Source organism: Gopherus evgoodei, chromosome 2, assembly GCF_007399415.2.
Source record: "Gopherus evgoodei ecotype Sinaloan lineage chromosome 2, rGopEvg1_v1.p, whole genome shotgun sequence".
Classification (NCBI taxonomy): domain Eukaryota; kingdom Metazoa; phylum Chordata; order Testudines; family Testudinidae; genus Gopherus; species Gopherus evgoodei.
The window spans coordinates 89,675,445-89,700,113 of record NC_044323.1 but is presented as its reverse complement, the minus strand read 5'-3'; the positions used below and the strand labels follow the sequence as shown (position 1 = coordinate 89,700,113).

General features: G+C 39.8%; 1 protein-coding gene across 1 annotated transcript in view; it reads right to left on the bottom strand.

Annotated features, from left to right (window-relative positions):
- Positions 1-24,669, bottom strand: part of BBS9 (Bardet-Biedl syndrome 9) — a 493,194-nt gene that overhangs the window by 194,712 nt on the left and 273,813 nt on the right. Inside the window, 1 exon segment of the mRNA XM_030549388.1 lies at positions 13,998-14,220. Coding sequence (XP_030405248.1) covers positions 13,998-14,220 — 223 coding nt within the window.

Sequence of the window (24,669 nt, the reverse complement as noted above, 5' to 3'; positions counted from 1 at the left end):
GACATGATGACCAGCTTGCACTGTGCAAATGTCCAATATGGGCATACTAGCCAGAAAAGCTGCAAGGCATTTAAGACCTAGTCGAATGACAAATACTCTACCCGTCAGCTTCACATTAGCCAGATGGTAACACAGTGAATACAACTGGATATCCAAGATTAAATCCTTTGTGGGGAAAGAGGACTGCCCTTCATTCTGTCCGCAAATGTAATAAATAATTGAGCAGATGACCTGAAAGGATTAGTCCATTCCAGAAAAACAGTCAAGTTCTTCTAATGTCCAGAGCATATAGTCTCTCCTCCCCCTCTTACCATGAGGCTTTGGGAAGAAAGTCAGAAGAAAATTGTTTGATTAATATGAAAAGTGAAGACAACTTTTGTAACCAAATGAGTTGGGTGAGGATGAAGGCAAACTTTGTCCTTGCAGAAAACCATATATGGAAGATCTGATACTAGAGCCCTCAACTCCCCAACTCTCCTGGCTGATGTAATGGCTACTAAAAATGCTACTTTTACTGAAAGGTACAACAAAGAGCAGGAGCTAGAGGCTCAAAAGACTGATCAGCTTTGTTAAGATTAGATTTAGGCTCGATGCTAGACTAGTGTTCTGCACCCATGGAAACAGCCTGTCCAAACCCGTTAAAAATCTTACAGCCATCAGGGTGGAAAAGAAAAAGCGGTTATCCACAAGTGAGTGAAATGCCAATATAGCCACTAGCTGTACTCTGATCAAGCTAATCTTTGATGTTTCAGAGACAGAAGACATTTCTATTCAGCATGTGCTGGACTAAGAACAGAGGAAACCCCTTTCAGTCTGGACCATTTAGTCAGGTAAGTAGTGCTAGCTGATTGTTTCCTACTATTCAGGAGCAGATCCTGAACTTCTCTAGAGCAGGATTTGTCCCCCAAAGTTAACCAGGAAGCCTCTAGGCCAGGGGTCGGCAACCTTTGGCACACAACACATCAGGATAATCCACTGGTGGACCGTGAGACATTTTGTTTATGGTGACCGTCCACAGGCATGGCCCCCTGCAGCTTTCACTAGCTGTGGTTCGCCGTTCCTGGCCAATGGGAGCTGCAAGAAGTCAGAGACCATTGTGAACTGATAATAATATGACTGCTGATGGTGAATCTCAGGACTTTTCTGTGGCTCTGATGAATTTCTCCATAAAAGTAAGTGTCCTTTAAGTCAAGAGCTGCACACCAGTTCCTCAGCTCCAGGGAAGGCATAATGGAAGAAGCTAGAGTGACCATCCAGAATTTCAATTTTTTTTTAGGAATGTGTTTGGCTGTCTTAAATCTAAAATAGACCTGGGATCCCCTTTTGCTTTCAGGATCAGGAAATATTAGAATTAAAACTTCTTTTCCTGAACAATGAAGGGACTTCTTCTATAGCTCCTAACAGGAGAAGTGATTGTCTCTCCTGTAGTAACACTGACTCATGAGAGAGGTCCCAGAAGAGGGATGGGGAAATTGAGGAAGTGGAAATAAATTGGAGTGCACCTCTCTTTTCCACCATGCTTAGAACCCACTGACCTGCTGTGATGTGGACTCAAGCATGACAGAAGTAAAACAGGTGGTTTGCAAAAAATGGGGAAGAAAATAACTGGTAGTCTGCTGTTGAGCCACCCATCAAAACGAGCTCTTGGAGGATGCTGCCTGCCTTGATGAGCTGGCAGCTGCAGAAGCAGAGGTTGGCAGTGGGTGTCTTTCATAACCTCTTCTCCTTGGCAGATCCTGGGTTCGAGGGGCAAATCCCTGAAACACAGGGATTGGTGAGGACAAAACATCACCCACTTCACTGCGGAGGTGGAAATGTACAGAGATTTCAGTGTTGCTCTAGATTCCTTGAGATTTGCAGTTATGTCAATTTTTTCTGAGTGGAGGTCCTGGACTATATACTGCATCTCTAGAGGGAGCCCAGAAAAGCATAACCAAGATGAGTGCCTCATCGTGATGGCTGAGGCCCTGCCAAGAACTGCAGAATCTGCTGCATCCAGACCCACCTATAAAGCTGTTCTGGCAACCAACTTGCCCTTCTTGATTGGAACGTCTGTTTTGCATTATATGGGAGCTTGCCTTTGAAACTGTAGTGTCCCAGCAAAGCTTGCTTGCTTGTTTGTGATAGAAAGCTGTAACACCCCTGTGAAATAAAGCTTCCTTCCAAACAAGTTCAGCTTCTTGGCCTCTTTGTTCTTTGGGGTTGATGCCTGGTCACCCTGTCAGACTCTCTCTTACTGTTGCTGAGGGGGATGATTATAGAGGCACTTGAACTCATGAGTGGATTATAATACCTCCTCTCCATCCTTTTTGTTGTGGCTTCAGGAAGCTGGGATCTGTCAAAGAAACTTGGTAGGCTCTAAAATAGCATAGTTATTAAGGAGAGCTATTCTAGCCAGGGTAGCAGATGCTATCGCGTCCACCAGCCTGTAGGATTTTTCCTGAACCTCCTCTGGGTGGATGGCCAGGGCCATAGCCATCCTCCTCAACATCCTCCTCCTCCTCTTTTTGAGAGCACGGTGGAGTCATGCCTGTTGGTACTGATAACGGTTCAGTCTCTGAAGAAAGGAGAGCCGGGGAGAACATCTGTGGTTTTCCTCTGGATGGTACTGTCTTCGTCCGTACCCTGATGGCTGAAGCAGCTGGACCTGCCCAGTTTAGAGGTGAAGCCACTAACACCACTATCTTGGAGTGGGCAAAAATCCTAACTGTTGGTTGCAGCGGAACCAAGAGGTTTAACAACTCTCTCACGGTCTCTTATGTCTCAGGAATAGCAAGGTCTCAAGGTAGCTAGGCTGAGGGTTACTGTTCAGTGACGCTAAGATTTTGTCATGGATATTTTTAGTAAAAGTCATGGACAGCTCACAAGTAATAAAGAAAAATTCATTGAAGCCCATGACCTGTCTGTGACTTTTAGTAAAAATATCCATGACAAAATGGGGAGCTCAGCTAGTGGGTCCTCAAGCTGCCCACAGTGGCTGGGCAGCTGCGGGGGTCCCACTCAGAGCTCTGGGGGCCCTTACCACCGGTGGGGTTTTGGAGCTCCAGGGTCTCCCACTGCATGCGGCAGCTGGGAGCTGTGGGGTCCTCCCACCGCCCACGATGGCTGGGAGCTCCCAGGGGATTCTGTGAGTTCTGTGACCTCCATGATAAAATCATAGCCTTACTGTTAGGCATTTCCCTACTGCAGGAGTGGCAATGCTTGAACCCTGGAGAGCACAACATAACTCTGGTATCAGGGACAGATCCACACAAACAACAAAATAATTTTTTTACCACACTAACTTAATTACTAAACCACACTAACTATACAGGACTACAATAGTTACTATTTGCACACTTGACTAAAGACTTGCAGAAGCAAGGAAAGGAAACTCCAACAACCATCATGGGCAGCAGGAGGGAACGGCTCGATCATTTAGGTCTGCACAAGGTGTGCAAGGCAGCAGCAGGCACTCATATTGTTGCTGCAGGAAAATCTCTCCAACAACTGTGCACTGGAGCACACAAACCCCTACAATGGAACGGACATGTGCAATTATTCAAAGAGGATGTTACTTTCCTGTCTAATAAAGTATTTCTCACTCAATGGTCAGTCCCTACAGCACTTATCCAGTCCAGAGAGCTGGTACCCACTTTTTATAAGACATTGGGAGGATATTTCTACCATAATGGATAACATATTGTGCTCCTTCTTCTCTTACACAATCCCAGACTTTTGTTTCTTTTTATTATCAGGGTGTCATTAACTTCAGTTCAGTCCTGAGGATCTCCTGTTCAGAGTCTTATTGTCTTTGTAAATGTGCAGACCTTCATCTCCTCCAGACCATAAATACAGGACTAGGCTGAGTCAAATTATATTTATTTTTCACACTCTTGATGGAGTTAGCGGAGACCTGCCTCACCTAGATGACATGCTGCTTCTCCAACATTTAGGAACATAATATTTTACATATGTCTTACAATATTTCCTGCATAAACATCTAGCAATAACCATGACAATCAGCTATGTCTTAGCTTTCGTCAGAGGCCATACACGGCCCTCCACCTTTGATGAAGTATCAAGAAGGTGGTCAGACATAGGTGCAATATGCCTGTTTGAGCATGCCTTTATCAAAGTGAGCATAATATGTGAGATAGGGTAATGAAGAGTTGGAGAACTGAGGGAAGCAAAACATAATTGGCTAAAGAGGAACATAATTGAGGACACAAACTACAGAGAAGGGTGCAAAACTACACTCACTCCACAGAACCCTAGCCGGCTAACAAACTTGCTTACTTAACTCACTCTTCAAAACTTGTTAGCTATACCTGTGGCATATGAGCTACTTAAATTGAAGTTAGTGGCCAAGAGACTTCATAACTCCAGGCCTAGATCTACTGAAGAGCAGCTAAGCCAGCAATCCACAAACGAAGGGGTGATTTCTAAGAAATGAAATTACCTTTATTCCGCTTAAGGGATATAATTTTCTTTGCATACTACATCCACAGGATAATCCCAAAATGAGGTAATTTAAACACTACTAGTCGAGAGAACCTAAGAGAGGGTTACCTGACTGTTGGATTCTCCCAGAGAAAAGATAAAGGTGCTGTGACTTCAGATCTCAAAGAGAAAGGGACTCTACCTTTCTAACTACATTTTCCAGTTTCTAACTGTACTACCAAAATGATCCATATTATTTTCATGCTTCCTCTATTGCGTTCTAGCTTTGTTAGTAGAGTAAATTAAATGCTCCACAGAGTGGATAAAAATCAAATATTTTTTTAAAAAATAAATACAAAAAATCAGTTTTTTTTATTTAAATCACTTTTTTTGGTAAAATGCTTTTTGAGGAAAAAAACTTTTCTAAAGATAGTTTTAATTAAGATACATTACAGCTCAAAGATATCGCATCATAGAATACGGATTATAAATTCTAATTCTATAGTATGAGACAATATATTCATGTAATGTTTAAGAAAAATTTTGTAAATGAGTTCCAATAGTCATAGATTAGGGACCCAATCTTATGGGGTTCCAGGGGCTTCTGTATAGATTATTTAGGTTAATTCTTCTAGCTACCCAATGAGATACTGTGCTCGGTCTAGAAGATACCATCATATATGTTTAGTTTTGCAGTTCTCAAACTGGATTTGTGTCTCCAGAGATAACATGCTTGTTAACAAGAAAAATGTTTTTAAATAAATAAATAAATAAATAACATATAGGGGTAAGAAATAACAGACCTCAACCCTACTGTCCCTCTGCAAATTTGTGTACATAGAGTCAACCCCTTAGCTCTCTCTAAAAGTGCAAAGTTTCAAAAAGTTCAGTGAAGATTGTTGGGAGTGGAATAGATTTGGACAAGGAGAAAAAGTCTGAAGATAAATGTGAGAAGGGAGGGACAGGCAGTAAAAACAAAAGTGAAACTGTTTGAGCAGCATGTTACAGAAGTCTTGAGGTCTTTCTGAGTTCAGCCTTCATTGATTTGAGATCTACCATGCCATCCTCTCACTAGAAGAGAAAACCTATGATGGCACTAGGCCATAAAAGAGACCCAGTTTGGGAATATTTTAATTAAGTTAAACAGGCATGAGTGCAAAATGCAAACAGCGCAACAAAGAAATGCAACGTCTGGTTGCCCGAATGAAACAACATCATGAGAAGTGTTCCTTCTCAGGAGGAAGCTGTGTTGAAGATGATGAAAGGAACATGTCTGAACATGCAGGATCTTCAGGCTGGTAACAACAAACAAGAATGCACTTTTATGTAGAAATCCATGAGTAAATCAAGTCTTCCTGACTAGTGATTGAAATCATGATTTAAATCAATTTGATTCAACTCAAATCCACCTTGATGCTCCAGCTACAATCTTTTTTGACTGCATTGTGTTTCAAGAGAGTTTGTTCTTGGCACACCTTGTGAAGGCCAAAACAAGTTCAATACCAGAGATCTGCTAGTCCTTAATAGGTGAGACAAACTGGGATAATCTGAAGAACAGTTCCAACGTTGTTTTAAACTCAATGCATGCCAAATAATTTTGGAAGTGAGAGAAGCTGACAGTACCAGTGGAATCAAGCATAGTGCAGAGAAGCACTGTGCAACTTCTTCTCACAGCTGTACAAAACACTTCTAACTTGACTCTTAACCTTATATGTCCAGAGGTGAATGAGCGACAAAAATATGTAACACATAAAATGTAAACATACACATTTTCAGATCATACACAGATGTGTGTGTATATTCTAAACATTTAATCCAACAAAAGAGAAGGCATGAGAACTTTTCAGTATAGTATAGTATGAATCAAAATCTATTTAATATAGTTAGCAAATGCTAGAACAAAAATTAGTTGTCTTATCTTTATTTTTTTAAGCATAAAAACACCACCATATGTATCAGCTGATTGTACAAGACAGAATAGGTTTTGGTACTTTACAATGTACTGAAGATTACATCTCTCTTCCATGGGAAACCTCAAGATTCTCTCTTGGCAAAGCTATATGATTTAAAGGATGCTGGAAACAAAAATGAGTTAGAGTTTCCATTGTATTATTTTAAGTAAGTGAGCCACTTGAGTAGGGTCCAAAGAAATGTAAAATGTTATATTACGAGCTGTTTGAAAGTAAACATGGCACAAAAGGTTTTCTAATCTTCTCATGATATTGACCCTGATCACAGTCATCATACTCTTAAATGAGTTATTAGTACTCTATTTGCCAACTTCAGATTTAAGATACTGATCCAATGCTCAACGTTCCCCTGGGTCTGGAGTACTTAAGTTTTCTTGAAGTTAAATGTGAGGCTGAGTTGGTTGTCGGCCTCAGAGAAAGTGCTGATTATTTTTTGAAGATCTTATGAGTGGGCACACAGGGCACAGTCATCCGCACATTGGAGTTCAAAGACTGATTTAGTGATAGTCTGTCACAGAAAGCTTAGATTGACAAAGAAATTCAACACTGCCTTCAATGAACCATGCAGTTTTCGGATGCTTGAGAAAAGATGTCTTCGAAGATCATGATATCAAGAATAAAACCAAGCTTCTTGTGTACCAGGCTATTATTATTCCTGCTCTCTTGTACGGTGCTGTAACCTGGGACACATACAATAGAAAAGTGAGGGGTGACTTTCAGTCTCTGTGACCCCTGGCCAGTGGAGTTAACAATTGTGACCAGAACAGTCCCTGTTGCAGATAATAGGACATTGTGGAACAGCTGCTGGAGGAGTTTTAGGGTTGACAGAGGTTAGACAATGTCTACACTTACACTGCATCAACCTCAGTAAGTTAACCAGGGCTCCATGCTGTTCAGGGAGGTGGTTTTACTGTGCCGTAAAAGAGTGGTTATGTCATTTGCAGACAAATCTCAGTGCAGATACATGCATAAATCCGTCAACAAAAGTTAATTTATGTCAACCTAACTTTGCAGTGTACACTAGGCCTTAAATTCCTAAGTACCTTTGAAAATGTGACTTAAGAACCTAAATCACTTAGGAGCTTTTTGCAAAAGTTACCCTTTTTTGTTTTATTCACCAAGATGATAAAGATGGATAAGCAACATTAAGAAATAACAGATGAAAATTTGCCTAGACTGAAATCATTAGAAGTTTTGACATTGCCTGCAATGCACCAGGATTTCATCCATCATGTATATTTCAGCCTCCTTACATGCAAAATCCTTATATTATACAGTGTCACTGGCAAGTCTAACAATGTATATTTTAGTATAGTTTTGTGAACAAAATTTTAAATCCTGTTTTTCTTTAACTAGATATAGTAGACATAATTTTTAAAGATTATTTATTACATTAATCTTTAGCATATTCCAACACACTTTAAGAACCAGAATTGCTTAGAATGGGATATGAATAAAGAGATGACAACCTATCCCTGCAAAAAAATATACAGTAGTCTAAAGTAAATTTGCCAGAAGCATTTAATGTGTAAATTGAATGAACTGATTAAAAAAATCTGGACTGATAACAGTACATATCAACATGACAGCAGCATTGATATTAGTTAAGAGGAGAAATCCAATGGGTACACAAAAAAAGAGTTTTGTTAGAAGAAAACAGCCAATCAGGTCTTAGCTAGAACGTATGTGGTGCAGCAGAAGTAGAATTATATTTCTGCACGCACACAGCAGAGAGCAAACCACAAAGGAACTAATACATTAGATCCCATTCTGCAAATATAAACCATTTACTGGGGTGGGGGAGGAGGGTTCTTTTAAAGCATTATTTCTTAAAGAAGAAGTGATAAACTGAAGAAACCGGGGGGGGGGGGGGCTAAGTTATAAAACAAAAAAGTGTTTGGCATTCATTTTTTCCAGAAAACATGTGGAAAAGATTTTAAAGGGGAATTAGATTTCATACTGGGAGCAGGTATCTTGGGAGATAAGCAATCTCTGTTTGGGTCAGATGCCTGGCTTTAAGAACAGATTAGCACTCTTAGATGCTTCTCAGAACCCATGTAGAACACAACATAAAAATATAAATGCACATTGATGCAGCAATAACACTTCAGATAGAAAAGAGGTCCTCAGATTGTGGTCTCTGGAGTACTTGTTAGTGGTGGCTTCTCTGCCTTATCTGAAACTGCTAAACAGCTTTAAAATAAAAATAAAACAACATTAAATAGTTTTAAATATTACTTTTCCAGGTAAACAACTGCAAGAGTTCCCGCAGAGATGTTCTACAATCATAAATGGAAGCAGGCAGTCTGTGCAATTGTGAATGGGAGGGATGGTGATCCATGAGGCAACCTACATTTAAATAGGTCTACACTACAGAAAAAGTCTGAGAACACTTTAGTTATATGTTATCCAGAAGTCTGTTCCTTTCATCAAAAGATAAAGATGGAAGAACCATTCATCTATGATTAAAGAAATTAAAGAAAACCACTAGCAAGTTATATTTAAGATACCTGTTATAACCATGGAAAGATGCATAAAGCTGAAACTACTGTGTATCTATAATACATACTGTTAAATTTTCAGTCTTGAAGAGTCCACCGTCTCTTGATCAAATACCCTAGGAAAAGGATAAAACCTCACACCTGGCACAAGTGCAATTCGATAGACCAGTGGTTCCCAGACTTGTTCTGCCGCTTGCGCATGGAAAGCCCCTGGCGGGCCGGGACGGTTTGTTTATCTGCCGCGTCCACAGGTCTGGCCGATCGCGGCTCCCACTGGCTGCAGTTCGCTGCTCCAGGCCAATAAGAGCTGCTGGAAGCAGCGGTCAGTATGTCCCTTGGCCTGCGTTGCTTCCAGCAGCTCCCATTGGGCTAGAGCAGTGAACCACAGCCACTGGGAGCCGCAATAGGCCAAACGTGCAAACGTGGCAGGTAAGCAAACAATCCCAGCCCGCCAGGGGCTTTCCCTGCACAAGCGGCGGAACAAGTTTGGGTAACCACTGCCCTAGACTTTAATGAAGTTACATTGACACTAGCTGACTTCCTGTTTCAGTAAATAATTTATGAAGTGCTCCAGCCATATCAAATTGAATAATAAAATCAAGTAACTACACAACACAAAGGAGAATAATACTTGATGGAATAATAAAACAAAATCAAAACAAAAAAGAAAGGGAGGAAAAGGATCGTCCTAGTCAAAAACAAAAATAATCCTTCACCTTTAATAGCAAATAGTTCAAAGATTATTTTTTATGGGGAGAGTTGAATTGAAGCAAATGTATTTTGGAAGATTTCTACATACTGGGGACTACTACCGCAAAGGCAGGATCACCAACCAAAAAGAAGTCGTGGTGGGTGGTACGAGATTGTAAATACAGCTCCTATCAGAATGAGGCCCAAAGAGGTCTTCACTACAGGCACAGCTGACACTGCTTAGGACTTTAAAAACTAGCACTGCAAAAAACATTAGCATTATAAGGCACTTGAAAAGCTACAAAATGTATTCACTGTAAGTAACCTGGATTTATACTGTAAATTCTCCCACTCACTAAACTTAGTGCATAACAACCTGGGTGGCCTACACCCTCTTTCAACAGAACCTCTCTGGCCCTGACCCATGCTAAGGGTTGGCACAGTTCCCCAAACCCTTCAGCTTCCTTCTAGCTCAGCTGTTTAGGCTTTGCCAAAGCCAACAAAGTGCAAGATGCAGCCTGATGTGACTTGCAGTTCTCTGTGAGCACATGGGAGAATGGTTTCTGAGCACTTTTTGCCCTAAGTGCTTGACATACTGTCTTTCAAACAAACCATTTTTCCCCAACTTCATTCTGTCTATTTTATTAATTATTCTGACATTAAACCTCCATAACTCCATTAATTGAGCTCTTCAAGGTAGTCTGTTTTGAAGGCTTATGTATTTATTTATTCCAGTAAGACTTCTTTAAGGGAACTACATGCTGACATAGTTCAAGAATAGTATTGTTGGGAAATGAATATACACATTTCACATATACACACACCACATATGTTGAGGTGATATCCAATAAATAAACTGCACAACTATATAATAAATTGCATTTTATGCACTTTTGCCTATCTTACCTGTGCTTTGCCCACTAATTCATCTCCATTCTAAATCTCTGAGCAGTGTCAAAGAATCAACATGGCAAAAAAAAACAACCACCTGTGTGACAAAAAAAATTCTATTTTTACCTGCCTCCCAAAATGTAGAACCCCTTCTCCAACTCTCTGCCCACCAGAAAAACATACCCTGAGCCAAGCCTCAGGATAGTTAATATTCCATCCTATACTGGTGACCTTTTAAAAGTCAGATTAAAAAATGGATTTTCCAGTTTCCCCATTGTCAACTGAGACATATAGTGATTACTTCCAGGCATGATACAACCCAGGGCCTTAAGGCATATTAAGCAATATTATTGTGTATGGAAAAACTATTTTAGATAATTTATATATTTACAATTTTCCTCCAAGGCCTCCAAACAGGAGAATTCATGATAACTAATGAAGTCTGACTCTTCAAGCAGATGGCTATGAAAGTATCAGTACTTTATTTTAAGTTATCTGTGACATTTATAAAACAGTTACTCTTTAAAAGATACAGTATGTGTAGTAGAGAAGGCATAAATGTATGATATTTTCATAGCCAATTTTATTAGCACTTATTTAGAATTACCTCTCTACATCATTCATGAGCAACGAGGATATCCCATTTTCATGCAGATTAAGCCTTTTACCACACCAGATTGCATTCTTTCCATAATTATTACTACTTGATATTCATATTACAGTAACAACCAAAGTCCTCAATCAAAATCAAGGCTCTATTGTGCAACTTGATCAAACACTTTCAAGGACATGTTCCCTGTCTCAAAGAGCTATTTATATCTATACAGACATCTATAGATTTAGTGTATACATATATGTTTGACATTCCACACAACATGGAATAACTTTGAATGAATGCGCAATATTACAAAACAAAATGATAGGATATCCACAAAGATTAATTGATTAATTAATATATCAAGGTAGGGCCCAAACTGAGCTATATACTTTTCGATCAAAGGGAAAAACAGTGGTTGCCATGAAGAATTTACAAACTACAAAAATAAAGACAAATGAACAGATTCCACAGGGGGTGGGAATGGGGAAGGAGGAGGAGATTACAACATGCAAACTAAGTATTCAAGCTGATGATAGGCACACATCTTAACAATTACATGATTGTTGGTTTTTCTTCAAAGTATAAACACACTGAATTCCACTCCTCAACATCCTCCCTTCACCCACTGAACCACCTCACCAACCCCTCTACCTGAGAGTCCCAGCTTCACATACAGCATCCTTACATCCCTCACTCCTAATATATGATCCCCTCCCATCCTGACAGGCCACAATATGGCCCTATACCTTACTGAAAGTAAGTGAGTGGCCTTTATTCAACAACATGCCACAAAGTTCTTAAATTATGCACATTAAAGATCTTATTAAAGGTACAGACTCCCCTCACCTTCCATGGGCTTTAGATCATATCCTAGAAGTTTCTAGTAGCAGTTTGGATGCTTAGAATTAGAAAGTTCTATACTTAACTGATTCATCTACTCCACAAGTTCCACCTTAGCCAGAAAACTGTCCTCCTACTAGCAATCCCCCAATATTATTTCATCCCGATCAGGCTTCAAACTTTAAATCAGATCATTAAAACTGCCTAACATTTTGAGTTTCTGATTAATTTGAACTCAGAAACATTAGGTTAGACTGATCCTGTGTCTAAATTAAGATTTTTCTAGCACTTACATCAATAGAGCTGTCTTTAACTTTTCATTGTTACTCTGACAGGTGTAACTGTTAAGGGTCAAATGAACACGCATTCAGCAAGAGCTGCAGCAGTGACAGTGGCTTTCATTCATTCTGTTACTAAGATTCCAAGAATAACAGGATCAGTGATGGAAGACACAGCCTCATGTGGGCTTCAGCACTGAATACTGTCTCAGTGATGCTTGTTATGAAATTGGTGTTAATAGCCCGACACTGAGAGTTTCAGAAGCTAAGGGATCACTGACCCTGTGGAAGTAAATGGTTGTGATAAATGCTCAACTGAAGCACTTAGTGTAGTAAAAATGGCTGCAGACAAAAGAAGAGGCTTGATGGCTGGAGCCACCTGATAAGATTCTACGGCTCCCAGCGAACAATGGAGCTAATGGCTCTTTCAACATTTTAAATCCAGGACCTGAAAAAAATATTCTGTGAGAGCTCACAGGAGAGTCTGACTTTTCCTGTGAGTCTGTTTGGGTCTCTGGAGAAGGAGAAAGGCAGAAAACTGCTTCTTCTGACAGGGCAAAGATCCTATCCCAAAGGCTTCTATGAACAAGAGTTGCCTGGATACAGTTTCGTTCCTATCACTGTCCAGAGAAACAGGACACACACATACGCATGTACACACACACTGTACATAAATGAATTACACTAAGAAAATATCCTGACTCCTTGTCACCCATTTCTCATCCAAACAGAAACCATCCTGCAATACCCAGGGATTTGGAGCAATAAATTTTTGAATTGTTCCACTTCGGTTCCGCTCCAGCTCTGGGCAAAAACCTACTGGTCCATGCTCCAGCTCTGGGCTCTGCTCCAAAGCCCTGGCAATACCCTGAATTTCATCTTCCACTTACCCAAAGAAGGAAAGCTCCTTTAAAACAGTCTAAATTTGTGTTATATGGATGCATCATATAGGGCTCTTGGCTTATTTTTCCAGGTCAGAAAGGACTAATGGCAGACCTAAAAGTTTGATCATGCCCTTCTTTCAAGGCATAGTTTCAAGAATAAAACAGTTAAATATAAGTTCCATATGTACACCTGGCCTTTCCCCTGACCCAGGTCTCAGTTTCTGAGGTAAATGAACCTCTAACCCACTTACAGCCTCCTTGAGGGCACCTCAATTAGGTGATGGCTAGAGATCCAAGACCTTTCTCCATCCCCCAACTCTCTTCCCCTAGACCAGGTGATTTAGGCTATTCTGCAATTCACTGTGATAACCTCAGCAGGTCTGTCTTTAGTTCAGCACCTGCCATCCTGTCCTCCCAGGGGAAATGACAGGGTTAACTTGTGAACAGGCAGTATGCATAAAGCAAAGTATTATTTATTCAGAACAAAAGCACTATAGATCATAATGCAACAAACAAGCTTACTACACGCATCCTTAGCAGGTATCATCTTCCACATGGAGAACCTGGTAATTTTCAAAGTACTTTAAATATGGTAGCGATGGATCAAATTTAGAACAACTTTAGCTTGAAATAGTTTTATTCTCTAATCCACTGTTTATTAGTTAGAAGAAAAACACAATGGATCATATTATATTTAACACCACAGAAAAAGAAAACATATTGTTCTAAAAACACATGGCATCAAAATTCCAGAATATTTATTCAGTGGTTATCCTGGAATTTCTGAGAGGAAAAGGAAAGGCATTTCTCCTGGCCTGTCTCATTTCAGTGTAAAATAAACTCCAAAACTAATCAAAGGTACATTCTTTTTAGTTTGAATATATGCACACATTTTGAATGAAGAACATGCAGTAATATCTTACCTGGCATGACCATAGTTTGCTGAATATTTGTGTCTGTACTTAAACATAGGCGACCACCTTTGGCCAATCTATCACAGAGCAAGGTGATGTGTTTCTTCAGCCTGCTTGTATCTTTGGGTATACTCAATTGACTGGTGAGAGTCAGGACCTGTTCTTTAGAGCTCTTGGACAGACATGTTCTCAGCAAATGAGAGATAGCAGCATCCACGCTTTCTTCCCAACCCTGGGTGAAGGAAAAAGAAACTAGATAAAATGAAACAAAATCCTCCTCCTGATTTTAAACATACTGACAAATATATAAAACTCAAAATGACAAAGAAAAGTTTTAGACAATACTGATACACAAAATAGTTTGAACTACCATGAAAACAGAATTTTCAAAGTTTGTGGAAATCAAAAAATAACTAGTAAAACTGATAAAAATGAAATTTATCTCAAACACTAAAACTAAATGGGGTCAAAAAGAGAAATAAAGGAAAATTATGAGGATGGTCAAACTGAATATTCATTAAATGATAAAAATCACAATTTACTGTAAGCAAAATTTAGAAACAGATCTAGAAGAAATTATATGTAAACACAAATGTTACAATATTTACCAAAAAAATTGGAGAGGGCAGAGTTGTGGTCACCCAGTTATTTTGTTTTTGGAATTACCAGCTAATATTCCACAAATATAGGAGGAAACAACAATAGCAGGAACAACATGGTCAATGGAAAAGTATATTCATAGCTATCCCACTGATCCTCCCCTCCAAGGAAAAGTCATTTAATTCTTTAGTGTTAAAGTTTTTAAAGCATTTGCTTAGTAGCATTGCCTAAATGATTCTGGAGCGAATTCTGCCCTGCGTTGTACCCAAACAATCCTACATATTCAGTGGATTGCATGAGTAAAACTAAGGGCTGAATTTGTTTCAAAACCACACCAGGGTTTTCTGACCGGATTTCCTTTGCAGGAACAGTGACAAAAATAATGATTTCTTTGACTAAAAATATTATGAGGGGAGAATGTGCAACCACTGATATAGCTTCTTGGAAATTAAATAAAATATCAGAGCTTTCAAACTCATAGTGAAAATCTATTCTATAAAATCTCTTTCCTCTCTGACCCATAAATTGGGCACTGAAATCTAATCGCAGTTGGGATAGAAAAAGCACTAAAGCCAGCCCCTCCAGAGATGCTACAAAGCATGGCAAATTATAGAACAAAATGTTATACATTTTGAGAATTCACTAGAAGACAAAAATGTCCATAGTTTTATTCTTGTCAAGTGTGCATCTTTCTCTACATCACCAAAGTTTCTAAATTTTTCTAAATTTTAGACTGGTTCAATGAAAATCTTAGGAAGGTCCTAAACATATCACCTGCTTCTCCTAAGCCCAAGCATTATTAACTGGGGTAAGGGTCCAGATCCTGAACTGGTGTCCATTTATAGTAACTGAGGATCGGGCCTCAGTATTTCCCTGCAAAAAGTTATAAAAATACAAGCAAAAAGAATCATTTAAATGTGGCCTTGGCTACACTTGAGAGTTACAGCACTGTTAGTGGCTTTATAGCGCTGTAACTCACTCCCCATCCACACCGGCAAGGCACATACAGCGCTGTATCTCCCTGGTTACAGTGCTGCTTGTACTCCACTTCTCCGAGAGGAATAAAGAGTATAGTGCTGCTGCTGCAGCACTGGGGTGCCAGTGTAAACAGGGAATAATCTTAGTATGCTGTAACTGACCTCTGGAAGCATCCCATAATCCTTTTAAGTAAAGATAACTCTCTTTGTTTTGTTGTGATGCCTCTCTCTATTTTGTTGTGAACTTCAGGCTCCCAAGGCTGCTTATCAAAAAACAAACACAGCTCGTGTTTGCTGTGAAGGAGCAGAGGCAGGCAGGCTCCCTTTGGAACGCTCACAGCTAGTGTTTGCTTAAAGAGAGGGGAAGGGAGGGGGCTTGAGAAGAGAAGCAGCATGGAGCATGGGAGTGGGGGAAGGGGTCCGTTTCAGGGAGGCTGCTTATCTGGTCTGTGAGGAAAAAAAAAAACGGTTGTTGTTTGCTGTAAGTGAGTGAGAGAGGGGTTGGGGAAGGGGTCGGAACTTGCAAGGCAGCTGCTGACACAGTGTCGGCTCCAAAAATCCACTCTCTCTCTCCCTCATGCTCCATGTCACACTCCACCCCACCCCCTCTCTTTTGAAAAGCACATTGCAGCCACTTGAACGCTGGGATAGCTGCCCATAATGCACCACTCCCAATGCCACTGCAGATGCTGCAAATGTGGCCATGACAGTGTGCTGGTAGCTGTGAGTGTGGACAGACTGCAGTGCTTTCCCTACTCAGCTGTACAAAGACAGGTTTAACTCCCAGCCCTGTACAGCTGCAAGTGTAGCCATACCCTAAGAAAACCAAAACACAAACTAACTAAAGTCAGGAAATTAAAAGTGGCTAGCATTCTCTCCTTAGCTCACATACGTATGTTTTATTTTATCTCACAACCTTAATAATTTGTAAATCTAGTTTTTGTATTTAATTTCCATGTAAATCTGGTGTTTCAATAGACCATAAAACTACTCTTTCCAATTCAAGGATTGTTGACCTAATAAGTCAAGTCGACTGCAAAAGAGCCTTTATGATTGGCAAAGGAATATGAAAACTACCTCTAAATGAAACGTCTCTATGGAATTGTTGTTCAGGTGTCTTTGTACAATTAAGAATTAATTATCTTGAATAGTACAGTATATGTTAGCAACTTTTATTACTGAAAGAGCAGGGAGGACTGAGGAAGTGGGAATACACCACCATGTATGGGCTGAAAAGCAATTAAGGTCTGAAAGGAAAAATTGTGCTATACTACTATATATAAATATCCCACATAAATATCAACACTCGGGCTCATAACACAGAACTCTGATTTTTTTAATAACTTATATGTTTGAGAGCTGACAGCAAAAACTTATGTTAGGCAGGTCAGATGTGGGCAGTCTATTATCCTCCAGAAAACATTGCCAGATCTGCAACTCTTCCACAGTTGTTACAGCAGAATCACAAAGGCGGCATTGTTGAGAGGCTTAGGCACAGCACACAAGTTCTTCATATCATCATCTGAAACAGGCGTATCAGGAAGACACAATTTATAGAATATAATTTTTTCCAGACTTGCTCGAACAAACAATGCTACTGAGCTTCCTCTGATTTGAAGCCAAAAGGGAAAGGTTTGTCTTCATCCTTTTGCTTCTGCGCCCAGATATAATAAGTTCATTTGGAAAATAGATAAAATAGCGTTTTTATACTTTTTAGACAAAGCAGAGATACAAATCTAGAATTTGGAGATTTAATATGGATCTGTGACAATATGCAAGACTGTGAGCACATAAATCAATGAATTACACTCATCAATATATGTTATTATACAGCTCATGGCCCCCATGTAAACCATCAGGTGATTTCTATGCGTGAAAGTTAATGAACTGTGGATCTCTTTTTGGCATGGTGGTGGATCCTGGATGCATAACCTTTGGATGACATCAAGGCCTTCCCACTCTCTTAACATGGTGGAAGATCTAAAATGATGCTTTCTCTTAGGTAGATGATTATCCTTCTGTATTCCAAAAGTCTAGGAAATAAAACAGAATCCTCTCCAGACAGGAGCATGGACTAGCTGGTGAGACATTTCAAACCTCTGTTGTCCATGATCATCAACATTCAAACACTCCTAGATGCCCCCTGCCTGTATAGACATTACTCACAGATCACTATAATGTATTCAGTGCTACGAGAGGAAGTTAGGTAGCTGCTGTGCTAGAGTTGCAGTGTAGAAGCTATTCAGCACATCATACAGAGTTTCTATATGGACCAAGACTGAGGCTTAAGAAAGCACCTTACATTCAAAACTTGTAAATTGGCCTAACTTTCAAAGGCACTTAGCACCCAATAGCTCCTGTAGAGTTTAATGAGGCAGAATTTCTGGCACATGGAGGTCAGAAGCACTGTTGTGCCCCAGAGTTTCCCTAGCAATAGGGCTGAACTGCATCCTGCATCCACACAGACGAGATCCAGCTGATAAGTGACAGATTGAAGGAGATATGATGACCCAGCATGTCTCATACGACTTTTATCAAAAAATCTCCTAATAAAGATACTTTATTTTCGATCCATACTACATACATTTAACATGAACATTAAAAGAACCTACATGTGTTGCTTTTAATTGCTAATCTTAAAGGTGGTTATCAAAAAAGTGGCTAACTGGAAACTAAGAGTTTCAGCTGAGTTTATGCAGACAACCATAAGTAAACAGTAACAATAAATCACCCATCTCATACTATTTAACTATTTGTGTTTACCAGTGCTCCACATCGAATCTAAAGGTTTCAGCTTTATTAACAGGTTTCAGAGTAGCAGCCGTGTTAATCGGTATCCGCAAAAAGAACAGGAGTACTTGTGGCACCTTAGAGACTAACAAATTTATTTCAGCATAAGCTTTCGTGGGCTACAGCTCACTTGTAGCCCACGAAACTTATGCTAAAATAACTTTATTAACATCATTCAGACTATCCTAATCAGCATCAGCAAAGCCATGCTCAGACCACAGCTACTAATGATCTCCTTTAGAGATCGAGTCTGTTTTCACTGAACATACCCCTTACCCATAAAAATATCTCATTAAAACCTTCAGACATACATCGTTATGTGAGAATCCTACTACTGCATATGCTTTCAGTTCATAGTTTGAGCCACCGTCATGGTATAATCCCCCACTCTGAACCTTAGCGTCCAAAAGATGGGGTACCAGCATGAATTCCTCTAAGCTCAATTACCAGCTTAGTACTTGTAGCGCTGCCACCAACCAGGAATTCCAGTGCCTGGTACACTCTGGTCCCCCCAAAACCTTGCCCGGGGACCCCCAAGACCCAGACCCTCTGGATCTTAACACAAGGAAAGTAAACCCTTTCCCTCACCGTTGCCTCTCCCAGGCTTCCCCTCCCTGGGTTACCCTGGAAGATCACTGTGATTCAAACTCCTTGAATCTTAAAACAGAGAGGAAAATTCACCTTCCCCCCTCCTTCTCTCTCCCCCTCCCAGACTCTCCCTGAGAGAGAAAGTAATCCTAACATAGAGAGAAAATTAACCTCTCTCCCCCCCTTTCCTCCTTTCTCCCCACCAATTCCCTGGTGGATCCAGACCCAGTCCCCTGGAGTCTCACCAGAATAAAAAAAAACAATCAGATTCTTAAACAAGAAAAGCTTTTAATTAAAGAAAGAAAAAACAGTAAAAATTATCTTTGTAAATTTAAGATGGAATATGTTACAGGGTCTTTTAGCTATAGACACTGGGAATACCCTCCCAGCCTAAATATACAAGTACAAATTAAAATCCTTTCAGCAAAATACAAATTTGAACTTTTTCCAGCCAAATACACATTTGCAAATAAAGAAAACAAACATAAGCCTAACTTGTCTTATCTATCTACTCACTCTTCTGGACATATAAGAGACTGTATCAAAGAGATTGGAAAGAAACCTGGTTGCACGTCTGGTCACTCTCAGAACCCAGAGAGAACAACAACCAAACACTAACAGCACACACAAAAACTTCCCTTCTCAAGATTTGAAAGTATCCTGTCCCCTGATTGGTCCTCTGGTCAGGTGACAGCCAGGCTCACTGAACTTGTTAACCATTTACATTTAAGAGACATGAAGTACTTCTGTTCTATTAACTCTTAACTATCCGTTTATGACACACCCTCATTTACCCATCAGGATTACACTTGTCACTCCCAGATTCATAAGAACTTTTCATAAGGGCACAGGCATCTGATGACATGGGCCTAAAGAGGCAATATTCAAAACGTTCCTCTCCAATGTGAATGAGAGGGATGCCAGGTGACGTTTAGGTCAGCCCCAAGCCTTAGACATTTGGGCACCACACAAGGCAAAAGATACATTTAAAAAAAAAACCAACTACCCTATATTTATTTAGTTATTTCAAGAGAGAAGCAATAATAAAATGAAATTTCCATCCTCAGGTATGCCCCAGTCTTGCAGTTCCCTCTTTCCTTTGAACCAGAAACTCCTAAGGCCCATTTACAGAGCCATATCCTAAATTTCTAATTTTTAAACCCAGTATTATTTTCTTATAGGAAGGAGCTATCATTAACAGTGCTGATACTAGAAGCCTCAGTTCAGCAAAACACGTAAGCACTGCACCTATATAACCATACACTTTGAGCTTCAGAGTTAATTGGGACTTAAGTATGTGTTCAAGTGTTTTGCTGAACAGCGATGGACATGTTAATAATACACCTGGTCATTAGACCGCTCTCAGATGAAGAAAGCGTTCCATAAGTACAATAAAGTGGTGTGCATGAAGCATGTTAGCTCTCCATTTGGAGACTGACACCTACGGAAAGAGTGCAGAAAATCTTTTGGCCCCCAGTTCAGCCTCCATGGCAGGGAAGCACAGGAGATTCAGAGGTTGTACAAAGCTAAAACCACAGAAAATGCATTTTTATTTTTTGTGCTGTGAAGCTAGAAACTTTGGCTAGTTTAATTATTTTTTTAAATAAAAATGCAACACATAACCACTGACCAGTCTTAAAGGACAATCATTTGTATTCATACTTACAACCAGATCAGGTCCAACAATCAGACTTTATTACAGTAAATATCAGTTTAAAATATTAACTGTGGTTATTTTTGCTATATTTTAACATAGGTAATAACCAAGGTGACTCAATTTTGGCCAACTGTTACAGTTTTCCCTCACAGAAAATAATAGCAAGGATTTCCTGTTTGAATGAAAACTGTTTGCTCTTCACTGCATTTTGTGGTGTTTTGAATATAGCATGAAAACTATTTGACAGGTCAATAGAACTAGGCACTGTACAATTCAATACTAAACTGATTAAAAGGCTCCCTTGAATCTCCTTTCTAACTAGATAAAAGTGGAACATAATGCAACAGAAAGTAAACAAGTAAATGCCAAACGAAGAAAAGTCATTATTTAGCTCGCAGATTATAGCAGCGAGGGTTTTAAGAGCCAAAAATTAGAAATGAAGACAAATGAGCTAATGATTTACTCTGAAAGAAAAAGCCACATTGTTCTGCATACCCCTACTCTTGTGATAGGGTAACACTGAAAGAAGAATACAAACAGAAGATTATTTTGTTTGTTGTTAAGAAGTGAATGCTGTCTCCTGAAAGTCTGCTGAGACAAAATGCATAGACAGGATACTATGTCTTTGGGAATGATCTAAACTCTTCAAGCACAAATGTTTGCCCACCAGATTATCAGTATTAAAGGCTTATTCACAATCAAGTCTATAATAAGGACAAATTATTCAGTTCAGTATAATGTATTTTTAATAGGTATCTCTATCATTCAAGAACTACATCAAAACGTTCTTTAAAAGTTTGGCTGTTATATATATATATACTGGAATTTCTTCCCGCTCTCCCAGGCTGAATTTTTTTAGTTAGAGAATGCAAATAAAGAGCAAAATCTCGACATAAACCATATGCTTGTCAATAATGTAAACCACAAAAATAATGCAGGAAATAGGAATAAAATACAGTAAATGCTGAAATTAGAAAACAAGATTAGAAATAATGTATCTGGATTCGAAAAAGTTGCTGGAGAATTTTATGAGCAATAAAGTTGGTAGTCATGTTATGAGAAGTATAATCAAACTTTATATTTCAGGACAAAAAGCTTTTATCTCGACAGCCAAGTGGCCTGATGGTTATATTGTTTTTGGATTTTCCTCTTTGCAGTGGTAAAATGTGGGTTTTCCTCAAAACAAGTCCATATACATACAGTGGGCACAATTAAAAAGTTCTACCAATTCGTAAGATTTTACTAGGTATTCCCCATTTTAAAGATAAGGGATATCTCTGTACCAGAATTATTTAAGCAGCAAAGAATCCTGTGGCACATTATAGACTAACAGAAGTTTTGGAGCATGAGCTTTTGTGGGTGAATACCCACTTCGTCAGATGCATGCTTTCCAGTGCCACCAGGATAATCTCTGATAGTTTAAAGGGACAAAGCATATCCATGGACACAATTACAGATAGCACTCAATAGCAAAAAAGGCAGCACTAGCAGAAAGCTACATTAGTTCTGCTCTATGATCAGATCTAGATGTCAAACCAGATGGCCATTATCCACAATACCATTTAGCTATTAGAATTTCTACTTGAGTTTGAATAATAGACTATTACTTAGTTTAAATTCTTACTCTCGGCCTCAACAGGTGTTGATAGTGGCATTATCAATTAAAGTGAGGATAAACCTAATCATGTAGAACAAACTAAAATCAAGAGAAAAAGAAGGGAAAACCCTGTCACAATAGTCCAAAACAGAGCAAGAAGGTTGCAGATAAATTTCTTTAAACAAACATATCAGCAAAATTATTTCATTTCCATTTATACCTGAGAGAAAAACAATCAGATCTGAAGCCTTAACTTATTATCGTCAATTACATATATTGCGGTAGCACCTAGCCCAGTCATGGATTAGTGTCTCAGTCTGAAAGCACATAACGAAGAGAGCTTGCACTTTAAGTATAAGACAAGAGGCAAGAAGTGAATACTACAAGATAACAGGAAAGTATACAGTAATAATAAGACAATACAGGTTATCATGAAAAATCAGTGGTAACAACTTACCAACTACCTAACCACTGTCAAGTTTTTTGTAAGTATCATGGCAGAGGAGACTTAAGGAAGGACAGATTAAGAACCAATGAACAAATGATCATTACCAAAAAAAAAAAGGCTTAGTCTGAACTGCAGGCAGTCAGAATTCCCCTGATGCCCTCCTTCCAGAATACACTGAGAACTGATATAAGACACTGCTTAAATCACGAGTTCTCTGCAGAGCTATTAAGTAAACTAATCTTCAAGAGTAACTATTTTCATACTATTTCAAGGAATCTGATTCCAACAGTCAGGGCCGGCTCCAGGCCACAGCACGCCAAGCGTGTGCTTGGGGTGGCACGCCGTGGGGGGGCGCTCTGCCGGTTGCTGGGAGGGCGGCAGGTGGCTCTGGTGGACCTGCCACAGGCGTGCCTGCAGAGGGTCCACTGGTCCCGCAGCTTCAGTAGACCTACCGCAGGCGTTTCTGCGGATGGTCCGCTGGTCCCGCCGCTCCGGTGGACCTCCCGCAGACACGCCTGCAGCAGCTCCACAAGAGCCGCGGGACCATCGGACCCTCTGCAGGAACGCCTGCGGGAGGACCACCGGAGCTGCAGGACTAGTGAGCGGCACAGTGCCCCCCGCGGCATGCCGCTATGCTTAGGGCGGTGAAATTGCTAGAGCCAGCCCTGCCAACAGTAAAACCTAGACTTCTGGGTGGAGTGGAATTAATGTACAAGCAAGGTCACACTTTTCTTTCTCCCATCAGAAATATGCTTGTCAATTCTACACAACTGGGATATAATCAGCAGTTACTCTTAGATTAGAAAGGGAATGGCATCATGATCTGTCCAATGGGAAGACACTCCTTTTATACCACAGCGTGAAGAACAATCTCCTGAAGCTGATAAATATGAATTCATACTGCTTGGTAAAATGTGCAAGAATGCCTATGGGAGCGGAATATCTCTCATCCAGGGGAGCATACATAGTATATAAATGCATATGACTGACTCTTTCCTGGGCAGGAAGGACTCTACCTTATGGGCAGGACCGGTGCAAGGATATTTTACACCCTAGGTGAAACTTCCACCTTCCACCCCCATACTTCCTGCCCTCCCTCCAGAGCACTGCTTAATATAAACTTTCAAAAATGAATACTGCATAATATGGCATTGTTCATTATAATTAATACATCTTTGGCTTGAAAATTTATTAATTTCATTGTTTAGACTATATATTTAAATAAAAATAAATGAATAACCTGGCAGTGTTGACACTGTTATTGTTTTCACTTTGCACAACATAGCATGGATCTTAACATAAATCACATACATTATACACAATATACTGTCACTCTCTCCCTTCATTCTTTCATATCTAAATCTACTGCATTTTATTCTACCTTTACAATATCCAATTATTGTTATTAATAAAATTTATAAAATCAGAGCCTTGCATGGCGTTAAGTATCAGGGGTAGCCGTGTTAGTCTGTAGCCACAAAAACAACGAGGAGTCTGCCAGCAACTACATACCACACCACAGAAACACTAACCCAGGAACCAATCCCTGTAGCAAACCTCATTGTCTACTCTGTCCCCATATCTACTCTAGCGACACCATCAGAGGACCCGACCACATCAGCCACACCATCAAGGGCTCATTCACCTGCATGTCTACTAATGTTACATATGCCATCATGTGCCAGCAATGCCTCTGCCAGGTACATTGGCCAAACTGGACAGTCCCTATGTAAAAGAATAAATGGACACAAATCAGACATCAGGAATGGTAACATACAAAAGCCAGTAGGTGACACTTCAATCTCCCTGGTCATCTATAACCAATTTAAAAGTCACTATTCTTGAACAAAAAGACCTTCAGAAACAGACTTCAAAGAGGAACAGCAGAACTAACATTCATTTGCAAATTTAACACCATTAATTTGGGCTTAAATAGGGACTGGGAGTGGCTGGCTCATTACAGAAGCAGCTTTGCCTCCCCTGGAATTGACACTCCCTCGTCAAATTATTGAGACTGGACTACA